This window comes from Bos indicus, chromosome 14, assembly GCF_029378745.1.
Source record: "Bos indicus isolate NIAB-ARS_2022 breed Sahiwal x Tharparkar chromosome 14, NIAB-ARS_B.indTharparkar_mat_pri_1.0, whole genome shotgun sequence".
Lineage (NCBI taxonomy): Eukaryota > Metazoa > Chordata > Mammalia > Artiodactyla > Bovidae > Bos > Bos indicus.
Genome location: NC_091773.1, coordinates 693,875 through 705,081, shown reverse-complemented (window position 1 = coordinate 705,081; position 11,207 = coordinate 693,875). Strand labels below are relative to the sequence as shown.

The window sequence follows — 11,207 nt, the reverse complement described above, 5'->3', positions numbered from 1 at the left end:
CAGCGCCACAGAGGCGCGGCGGCCGCAGCGGCCCCTGGCGGCCGGGGGCAGCCTCGCGGCTCCGCTCCCGGGTTCCACATACAGCGCCCCGAAAACCCAGCTCGCGGGAGATCCAGGGTCTCACTGCGGAGAATGCAGAGCCGGCTGGAAGCCGGACGGGGGCTGGGCGGCTCAGGGCTGGTTGGTCAGGACCTGCTCGCCCCCCGGATCCCAGAATGGGGTCACTGCAGAGGGTCTCTCCCGCAAGAAGAGGCGAGGTCTCAAGCACCCTGCTGGATGCTGGCAGCAGTGTGGAGGCCGGGGGAGCAGAGACCCCCGGGCCAAACACGCGCCGAATTAGGCCCCGGCGGCTGCCGGAAGCCTGGCGGAGCCCGACTAGCACAGGGGTCTGGAGAGCTTCCTGGAGGCGTCTTGTCCTGTCCCTGCTCGGCGTTGTCCCCGCAGGACGACCTCCCCCCCCCTCCCCGCCCCCCGCGACACCAGCACCAGAAGGCGAGCTCACGACGCGGGGCCCTGGACTGTCCCTCTACGAGCCCCTCCCCTGAGGACACCTTTTCGCCCGTCTTGCCCACTGCTCCCTCCCCAGGCCTGGTAGTTGCCCGCTTCAAGGGCCCATGAGCCAGGACCACAACGCGCAGCTAGGCAGACCTCTCTTGACTCGGCTCGGCAGGCTGCCCTGTGGCTTGCAGGATCTTATTTCCCTGCCTAAGGATCGAATAGAGAAAGCTGAGCGCGGAAGAATTGATGCTTTTCAACTGTGGTGTTGGAGAAGACTCTTGAGAGTCCCTTAGACTGCAAGATCAACCAACCTATCCTAAAGGAAATCAGTCTTGAATGTTCATCGGAAGGACTGATGCTGAAGCTGAAACTCCAATACTTGGGCCACCTGATGCGAAGAACAGGCTCATTTGAAAAGACCCTGATGCTGGGAAAGATTGAAGGCAGGAGAAGGGGACGACAGAGGATGAGATGGTTGGATGGCATCACCAACTTGAGGGACATAAGTTTGAGCAAGCTCCGGGAGTTAGTGACGGACAGGGAAGCCGGGCGTGCTGCAATCCATGGGGTTGCAGAGCCGGCACGACTGAGCGACTGAACTGAATGAAAGGATGGAATCTGTGCCTTCTGCAGTGCAGAGGGGAAGCTCGGAGCCCTAACCACTGGACTGTCAGGGAATTCCAAGAAATGGAATCTTAAGAAATAAAACAAGTAAGAAAATATAGGCAAAGCCAAGAAAATAGCAAAGTATGTGTTTGTTGCATCCAGAGCTGCCCACTTAGTCATGTCAGCATCAAGACTTGAGCTGTGAACCAAGGGGTCACTTGGGTGCCTGGGCAGGTGTGTGACCCCAAACCACACCAGTGCCTTTAAAAGTCATAACAAAATTGAACCCTGAAGAGAGGGGTGGACTGGGGCAGGGCTTACCATGGGCCTGGGAGAACACAAGCAGCCCTTCCTAGAATTACTGAGGCCTGTAAATGTGTCCATATGTCAGCAGGCTCTCCGTGGGGAGCCTGCCTCCCAGATTCACTATTGTATGTCATGCATTTACAGGTGTTTTTTTTTGTTACAGAAGTCGTGGGGGAGTGGGGAGTAGCTGCTACTCTCCCCACTCAAGCCCCTTCTCTTGTAGCAAAATAAGCCCCCCTCCACCTCAGCCCTACATGGCCCCCTGGAGGGCTGTGTCTGAAGAGACTGCTTTAAAGTAGTTTCAAGGGCCCATGAGCCAGGACCACCAAGCGCAGCTAGGCAGACCTCTCTTCACTCGACTCAGCAGGCCGCCCTGTGGGGTCAGACAGCAATGAAGAGTCATGACTTATCTTCAGTTCAGTTCAGTTCAGTCGCTCAGTCGTGTCTGACTCTTTGCGACCCCATGAATCGCAGCACGCCAAGCCTCCGTGTCCATCACCAACTTCCAGAGTTCACACAAACTCATGTTCCTTGAGTCGGTGATGCCATCTAGCCATCTCATCCTCTGTCGTCCCTTTCTCCTCCTGCCCCCAATCCCTCCCAGCATCAGGGTCTTTTCCAATGAGTTAACTCTTCACATAAGGTGGCCAAAGTATTGGAGTTTCAGCTTCAGCATCAGTCCTTCCAGTGAACACTCAGGACGGATCTCCTTTAGGATGGACTGGTTGGATCTTCTTGCAGTCCAAGGGACTCTCAAGAGTCTTCTCCAACACCACAGTTCAAAAGCATCAGCTCTTCGGTGCTCAGCTTTCCTCACAGTCCAACTCTCACATCCATACATGACCACAGGAAAAACCGTAGCCTTGACTAGACGGACCTTTGTTCACAAAGTAATGTCTCTGCTTTTGAATATGCTGTCTAGGTTGGTCATAACTTTCCTTCGAAGGAGTACACGTCTTTTAATTTCATTCCTGCACTCACCATCTGCAGTGATTTTGGAGCCCCCAAAAATAAAGTCTGACACTGTTTTCACTGTTTCTCCATCTATTTCCCATGAAATGATGGGACCAGATGCCATGATCTTCGTTTTCTGAATGTTGAACTTTAAGCCAACTTCTTCACTCTCCTCTTTCATCAAGAGGCTTTTTAGTTCCTCTTCACTTATCTTGCTTCCTTGTAAAAACAGCATCTGAGTTTCATCCCTGTGTCATTATCCCTCGCTTTTTGAGAAACTGGTCCTTTTGTCATTTGTCATGTTCTCCTCCCTCCAAATCTTGATCTGGGAGTAGCAGAGGTATATCCCTTGCCTCTCACCCAACATAAAAGTGGCACTGGTTTGTCTCCATATGGGCTGGGGCTCCTGCTTCTGGTCCGGTCTTGTCCTCAGAGACTTGCCTTATTCTGGTGGAAAATTTTTAAAATATTTGTTAAAATATATGTTAAATATTTAAAATAACCTAAATTTGTGCCCAGAGATATTCAGCCAGTCATCTCTCCATTTAAAAATCAGAGATATTTTCATCCCAGTGAGAGTACATCTCCAACCAAAGGTTTCTCTGTTCTGCTTGTGCTGAACCAGGTGGGTGACTGTCTCAGAGGTTTTCTCTCTCTTTTGCCCAAACTCCACCTAATAAAGTTCTGAGAGCATGAAAAAAAAGTCATTAAAAAAAAAAAACAAAACTGGAGCCAGGGCTTCCCTGGTGGCTCAGTGGCAAAGAATCTGCCTGCCAATGCAGGAGACATGGGTTGGATCCCGGATCCAGGAAGATCCCACATGCTGCAGAGCTACTAACCCCATGCGCCACGACTATTAAGCCTGTGCTCTGGAGCCCGGGAGCCGCAAAGATTGAGCCCACGTGCTGCAAATACTGAAGCTGAAGTGCCCCAGAGCCCATACTTCTCAACAAAAGAATCCATCACAATGAGAAGCACACACACGTCAACTGGGGGGTGGCCCACGATCTCCGCAACTAGAGAAAGCCTGAGCAGCAGCGAAGACCCAGCACACCAAAACTAAGTAAAATCAGAAAAAACCCAAATCAACTAGCCAGAGCCACCCCGAGGACGTGCTAGAGGAGGGAGTGGGCAAAGCGGGGGCCACGGCCAGGACACGGGCCCTCCCCGTCCGAGTCAGACAGGCAGTCACAGCACTCACATCACAGGGCAACTGTGACGGCTAAACAGCTCAGTGACCACAGAACCCTCAGACTCAAGCCTGGCTCGTGGTACACGCCCTAACAATGTGCGATGTGTCTGTCTGTGGGAGAAAGGGGCCCAGGGTGGAGAGAGCCAGAGGCACTGAAGCAGCTCCGCCCTGGGAAGAGCCGCAGCAGGCGGGCAGGAAGCGGAGGAGGAGGGCCGCTGCCTGAGCCCCGGACCCACTTCTCTGGGCTTCGCTTCACACATGCATCACAGATGCGGGTCTGAGGCTGGTTTCTTGGAGGGCCCTGAGCTCAACTGTCCTGACTCCCCATCAGGCACCAGGCACTGCTGTGGGGATTGGACCCCCCACCTGTCGACGTTTCTTGGTGGGAAACCCTCCTCTCCTGGGGAGGAGAGATGAGGCGAGCAGGCCGGGCTCCAAGTCGAGAGAATTTATTGAAGCTGGGAAGCAGGGCGCGGGGGAGAGGCTGGGGCGCTCAGGGAGCCGGCGCGTCTGAAGGGCTGCGAGAGCCCAGGGTCAGGAGCCAGAGCCAAGGGGAGAGGGGCGGGGGGGCAGAAGCTCTCAGAAGGCGATGTTATCCTCATACAGCGACAGCAGCAGCAGGACGGTCCAGCCGCCCAGCAGGCCAACGTTGTGGAGCAGGAAGAGGAGCCAGGGCCGCCGGTCGCGGACGTTCAGCATGGCCGGGAGCTGAGGACGGGGCCTGAGTCAGGGCCGGCTCAGAGCGCCCGCCCAGCGCACCCCCCCCGGGGCAGCCCCGGCCCGCCCGGCTCTGACCATGTCGCAGAGCGCCACGTAGAGGAAGAGGCCGGCGGCCACCGCCAGGATCCAGGTCTCGCCGTCTTCGCCTACGCCGGCCGCGAGCGCAACGTAGAGGCCGATGAAGGCCGTGAGCGCCGAGGCCACGTTCAGGAGCAGCGCGCGGCGCACCGACAGCCCCGCGTGCAGCAAGGCCGCGAAATCCCCTGGGGCGGGCGGTGGGGGTTGTTTAGTCGCTTCGTCGTGTCCGATTCTTGAGACCCCATGGACCGTAGCCCCCCAGGCCCCTCTGTCCATGGGATTCTCCAGGCAAGAGTACTGGAGTGGGTTGCCATTCCCTTCGCCAGGGGATCTTCCCGACCCAGGGATCGAACCCGGGTCTCCAGCACTGCGGGCGGATTCTTTACTGTCTGAGCCATGAGTCGCGGGCGGGGCTGGGGTCAGGTCAAGGGCCGCGCCCACTCCCCGATAGTCCCGCCCAGCTACGCGGTCGACCAGCCACACCCAGACCCCAGCTGCGGGCAGGCCCCGCCTCCGGCCGGCTGGAACCCCGCAAGGCTCACCCAGCTCGTGCGGCACCTCGTGGCAGAACACGGCCAGCGAGGTGGCCAGCCCCGTCTTCCAGGAGGACAGAAAGGCGGCGCCCACGGCCAACCCGTCGGCGAAGTTGTGCACGGCGTCGCCCAAAGTGATCACGTAGGGCAGCAGTCTCAGCCCTGCGGGCGCGGCGGGCGTGGGTGCGTATTTGCCCCGGCCGGTTCCTCCGCTCCCCTCCCCGTCCCGGTGCCTGCGCCGCGCACCGAGACCCTGACCCCCAACGCTCCAGGGCCTCCCTCAGGGCTCACCTGGGCTCAGTCTCCGGGGCTCCGGGCTCAGCAGCTCGGGGCTCTCCTCCGCCACCTGGAGGGGGAGACCAAGTTGGTGGGCGGGCCGTGTAGATTAGGCTCAGGGCAGGAAGGTGAGGAGGCGCTGGCGGAGCCAAGTCCCCAGATCAGGCCAGGGGCGGAAGCTCTGGAGGGGTGACTGGGACCACAGACAGGGCTCCGCCAGAGGGGTTGACGCCGGGCAGAGCGGGCTCACCAGATCTGCGCGAGAGCCCTCATGGAGCTGCTTGGGCTGCCGGAAGTCGCTGGGCGCCAGCTGCAGGGACACGCCATGGCTATGGCCGCCGTGACTGTGGCCATGGCTGCAGGCCCCATCCTTTGGGTCCTGCGGGGACGGAGGCTCAGGATCCACCGTGCCTCCGCCACCCCGTCCCCACACCACGTCCAGCCCCCAAGCACCTGACCTCGGGGTCCAGGGGCAGCAAGAGGTTGAAGAGTCTCTCGAAAAGGAAGAAGGCATAGAGCCCGCCGAGCACAGCTAGGAGGTGCCAGGTGGGCTGGAAGCCATGGTCCTCCCCGTCATGGGTGTGCAGCCCCAGCACCTGGTGGGGGAGTGGGCAGAGGACACTGGACTGGGTGCCTTGGGACCTCCTCCTCCCAGACAGGCGGGTAGAGATTAGGGGTCAGGGAGGGCTCTGGCGGGCTGGGGCAACCTTAGGCATCAAGTGCAGGAGGGCGTCGCCAGTGAGCGCGCCCACAGCCATGCTCAGGAAGGCCTGGATGATGTAGTGGGAGGTGGTGCTGCAGCTGGCACAGCTGAGGAGCAGGAGCCCGAGGAGGGAGCACAGGCAGATCAGCAGCGTGGCCAGGGAGCCGTACAGGTACCCTGGACAGGGAGGACAGTGAGCGCCTCCCTCCCAACTGTGGCCCTTTGCTTTCTCGGGAGGGGCGTCCAGACCGAGTCTGGGAGAAGCAGGAGCCCCCCCGCAAGGTTGCAGGCACTCGGGTGCAATCCTGACCTCGGCTTCCTGCTGGCCCCTGGCCTCAAGCCCCCATCCTCTTCCCTCACAGCACCCCCTTCCCTGTTGCCCCTCCACCCCGCTGCCTGGTCTGCCAACCCTGGTCCCGGCTCTCCGCAGCCCAGCGGCTACTTTCTCCTCCCTGTTTGGTTCCATCTCCATGCTGCCAGCCCCTTGGACACCACCAGGAAGCAGCTAGGCAGTAGGGTGGACACTCACTCTCAGCCTGGCTGAGCTGATCCTGGGTGGGGAGCGTGGGCTGAGGGCTGCAGGCCCCGCTCAGTTGCTGCTGGAGCAGAGCGGGGCTCAGTCGGGCCCAGTCGTCCGGCGTCACCCCGGCCTGCTCAGACATTCCGTACACAGCCATGATGTCTTGAGCACTCAGGCACAGCTGGGGTGGGGGTGACAGATCTGGTGTTCAGGGCCCTGAGCAGTCCATGGGCCCCCACCTCTCTCCGGGACTCAGGCACATGGACGGCTCACCGTGTCCCACGTGCTGGCGCTGCTGTTGGGGGCGGCAAGGGGCACGGGGCCCTGGCCCTTTCCCAGAGGACTGTCGTCACTGTGGCTGTCGTGGGGCTCCGTCGCTCCGCCCAGCCCCAGGCGCTCCATCAAGGCTGCCAGCTCTGGCAGAGGGTGAAAATCTGCTCCAGCCCTGCACTCCCCAGGGGGGCGGATGCTGGGGTTCAGGGCACTCCCTGCCCTGTAGCCCAGCTCAGGCCTCACCGTCCAGTGTGATGTTGGGGTTCTCGCTGCTGTGCTGCCGGAACACAAAGTCTACGAAGTACTGGGGGGTCGGCAGGGCGTGGAAGCAGGCGCCGCTCCAGACGTGGTCCAGCAGGGCAGCCAGCACGGGGCCAGGGCTGCTGGGAGCCCCGACTCCTGCCGCCTCCCCCAGCAGCTGAGGCGGGTCCACACAGGCCTGGGGGGGAGCCGGCCTCAGTGTCTCAAGCAGCGTGGCCACACTGGCCTCTCCCTCTCCGGTGCCCTTGGTGCCCCCGGCCTCTGCTGAAACCCAGGCACCACAGCTGTCCCCTTCCCTGCCCAGCTGCTCCCAGCCCCGCCTCGTCCGGGCTCTTCTTTCTCGGCCCCGTCGAGGATCAGGGCCCTGTCGGGATGCCCGCAGCCCTGCCTGGCTCAGTGGTGAGTGTCCACTTGTGACCGCCCCAGCCCAGGCTCCCCCGTGCACCCAGAAAGGTGCTGAGGCCCAGCGCCACCCGAGTGGTCCCCCTTCTCTCAGTCCCTCTCAGACCCTCTTCCTCCAGTGCCCGGGGGCAGCTGGCCCAGGTGCCCACCTGCTGAGAAGCGGGCTGGCCAGCGGCGCGGGCTTGGATCTGCTGCAGCAGCCTGGTCAGGGCCACGCTCAGGGCCTGAGAGCTCTCGAGCAGGACCAGGAGCTGGTCGGCCCGGGCAGCCCAGCGGCCAGCCCGGACCTCGGCGCAGGTGCCCGCTGGGTCGCTGAGGTAGAGGGCGGCGGCGGCACTGAGGCGGGCGATGTGCCTGGGCTCCAGGACCTGGCCCGAGGGGGCCCCGGGCTGCTCAGGTCTGCCCAGAGCCAGGGCGTCATCCACAGACAGGCACTGTTGGCACAGACGGACAGGCGGGGGCCATACACAAGGGCTGCCACCCTCCTGTCCCTCACGCCGGTGCCCTCCACGGTCGGCTCGCTCACCGACCCCCGCCGTCCCCCGTGACAGGCAGGCACACCCACGGAGGGTCCCCCATCCTAGGGAGGTTTCTGCCTGGAACCATTATCAGTTTGGAGGTGGGCGCTGACGGGATTGGGGGGCAGCCATGGGATCCCAGAGCCATACCCTGCCCCCTCCCCAGGGAGCTCAGGGGGTTCTGAAAGGGAGCTGAGGAGAGTGGGCTTGGGCCTGCGGGCAGGGCCCGGTGTCAGGCCGCCGCGCGGCCCGCCTCCTGGAGTTTGCCCAGGCTCTTTGCAGCCAGCCTCGGCCTCAGGGTGGAGCGGCGGGCTTGGGCTGGGGCCGGAGGACCCGTCGGTTGGGGGTGTTACCTTTCCACACGGCCCGTCGGCACAGTGCACACGGGCCGCCAGTGTATTTAACAGGCCGCCCAGCGCCACGCGGTCCAGAGCGCCCTGGCCCGAAGACAGCAGGGTCAGCAGATGAACAGGACGGGTCGTCGTCCCTGACGCCGCCAGCGCGGCCAGCACAGCCAGCAGCGGCCCCAGTCCGGGCCGGCCCAGCAGCGCCATGCTGCAGCCGCCGGGTGCCTTGAGCTCGGGGTAGGCCGAGCTCGCCTGGGTGGCTGCGGGGCGCAGGGGCTGCCTGATGCCGGACTGGGGCTGGGCCAGTACCTCTCACCCAGCGAGGCTCTCCAGGTATTTCCTGCGGGGCCCTGTGATTGGCTGCCAAGGCGTTGCCGCAGGTTAACCATTCCAGTGGCAGTCCTCCCTGAGCCCGGGGCTGCTGCCCCAGGGTGAGGCCGGGGTCAGGAGCCACATTAGGCATTACTGACAAAATGGAGGCAGGGCCCTAAACCCCCTCCCTTTGTTCCGTAGGCACGGACCCGGAATGAAGTAGTTAGGCTTTGTGATTCTGACTTGTTTCTTCCTTTCCTCGGCTGAGTTGACTGAAGAGAATATTAAGGTGCTTATTGTTTTTGAGAGGAGCATAAGAAGGCATAAAGCCTTCTGCAGCTGTGCTCAAAGAATAATTCATAAAGTTAATCACTGACATTTGTTCAAGGACTTTTACAAAAAAGTGTTCCAGGGTGAGCACACAGGCCGCAGCTTGAGACCATGGGAGGGATTGCTGTCTGAAGGCCATTTGTGAGAAGTGTTTATTGCAAAGGAGTTTGCTGAATTTAGGGCTTAGGAATAATTAAAATAGTTAGAAGCTAAAGATACAAGGATTGCTGTAATGTTAGCATATTCTACTATAGCTTATAGAAATTAGGGACTTTAGAGGTAGTATTAGCTAGAAGCCCTTTCTAAGAAATAGTGAGCTTAGGACACTAGGGGCAAACAGGGCTTAGATAAGAAAGAAACTGAGGAATGTGGTATGCAGCCCAGACATTAGCATGAGTTACAGTGTATTCACAACGACACTTGAGAAAAAGTAGATAAGAGAATCGCTGAGGGAGGAACTCCTTTTGAGGGGCAACAATGATTTTTTGAGAAAAATAAATCTGGGTCAATGGGAACTAAAAATATCAAACCTCTGACCTAATGCTTTTGTAAAAGTATAAAAGAGAATCATAAGCTTGAAATAAACAGGCAGTCCAAGAAAAATGAGAGGCTGCCTCAGTTTCTCTCGCTGACACCGCCTACCCCTTCAGGTTGAATCCCTGGCTGCTGGAGCTGGACTCCGGCAAATGGCGCCCAGAACAGGGGACACTGAAGGGAAGGTAATCTGAGATTGTAACGCGGGGCATTAGGATTGTACCTGTGGGTGGCGGGCACCCCTCTGCAGTTTAGGCAGGGTGAGGAGTGTACAGAATGAATAAGAATATTCTCTAGAAAAATGGGTTTCTCTGCATCTAAGAATAGACAAATGTTTATTGAAATATTACTTCACATGTTAGCCCATAGAGGCATTAAAGAAAGCACAGGAAGACTGTCTAAATTTCTACATTTGTTTTATACTTTGCATGGGCCAGAAAAGGTTCCTGTAGATGTTTTTGCTCTGTGGAATATGATTAGAAATGTCCTGGACCCTTGTCATGAGGCTGTTAGATAGCCTTATGGGGGAGGTTATGGCGGTGGGTGGTGGGTCTCCACCTTCTGTGCAGATCATATTTTCTGCCATTGACGAAGAAAAGGAGGGAGACTGTGCTCTACCTCCAGAGGAAGGAGAGGGCTTACAGGACGCTGCAGCCGGGCGCCCTGGCGAGCCCCCTCCCCCTCTACGCAAACCTTTAAAAACTTATCCACCATTTTCTGATTTAAGGCGATCACCGCTGCCTCCGTTTGTGCCTCCCAGGGCCCAGGAGTTCCCCACTTTGCACCCAAAGCCTCCCAAAGCGTTGCCTAAGGCTGAGGAAGGTAGTTTTTTGAACAAAGGAGCTTTTAAAGCACGCACAATATGCAGAACCTACTCCTTGGAGAAAACTCCCTCAGGGGGGCCTCACCCAGGCTAGGAGAGAAGCTGAACGGTCAGGGGATTTAGCAACAATATTAACCCCTGACATGCCAGTTACTCCGATTCCAACGGGAGTGGCTGGCCCCCTACCTGAGGGCATTGTGGGACTTGTGCTGGGGTGTAGCTCGCTTTCTTTTCAAGGAATTTCGGTGATGCCTGGTGTAGTAGATTCTCATTATATTGGGGAAATTAAAGTTTTGATCTCGCTGCCTACCAAAACTGTGCAAATTAAGAAAGGTCAAAGAGTAACACAGCTTTTGGTTTTATCTTATTATCAGACAGGAAAAAACTTGACTTCTCAAGCTAGGGACCCCAGAGCATTTGGATCTAGTGATCTAGCCTTTTGGGTGCAGGTAGTTACAGCTCCGAGGCCTTTGAAAGATCTTTTAATTCAAGCGAATAAAATGTCAGGGCTGTTAGATACTGGAGCAGACGTCTCTTGCATTGCTGGAAAAGACTGGCCCTTGTCCTGGCTGACACTCTTGACCAGTGCTGGCTTGGTAGGAATAAGGTCAGTGCCCTTGGTTGCTAAGACCTCACAAATTTTGACCAGGTCAGATGAGAAGAGGGCACAAGGCACCTTTTGTCCATATGTGATTCCTTCACTACCTTTTTTCTTTATGGGGGAGAGATATATTATCTCAGATGGGAATGCTTTTATATAGCCCAGATAAAAAGGTTACTAATCAAATGCTGCAAATGAGATGTAATCCTGATAAGGCGCTTGGTGAAGATCAGCAGAAAATTGTTTCTGCCTTAGAGGTGGTTCCTAACAAAAATACAGAAGGTCAAGGATATTCAAATTTATCCAGAGGCTGCTGCTCTTGCTGCCGACCCTATTACCTGGGAATCTGATGATCCAGTATGGGTGGAGCAATGGCCTTAACAGCTAAACAGCTACAGGCAGCTGAGGATTTAGTTGTGA

The 11,207-nt window shown here is 58.0% G+C and overlaps 1 protein-coding gene across 1 annotated transcript; it reads right to left on the bottom strand.

The window, feature by feature from the left end:
• Positions 1-3,989: 3,989 nt before the first annotated feature.
• SLC39A4 (solute carrier family 39 member 4) lies at positions 3,990-8,932 on the bottom strand. The gene is made up of 12 exons (XM_019978079.2): positions 8,194-8,932; positions 7,472-7,756; positions 6,903-7,098; positions 6,660-6,802; positions 6,396-6,567; positions 5,871-6,043; positions 5,622-5,759; positions 5,414-5,542; positions 5,179-5,233; positions 4,897-5,049; positions 4,352-4,539; positions 3,990-4,264 (listed from the first exon to the last, which is right to left on the bottom strand). The coding sequence occupies exons 1-12, from the start codon at positions 8,392-8,394 to the stop codon at positions 4,136-4,138; spliced, it is 1,962 nt and encodes a 653-aa protein (XP_019833638.2). The 5' UTR covers positions 8,395-8,932; the 3' UTR covers positions 3,990-4,135.
• Positions 8,933-11,207: the final 2,275 nt, after the last annotated feature.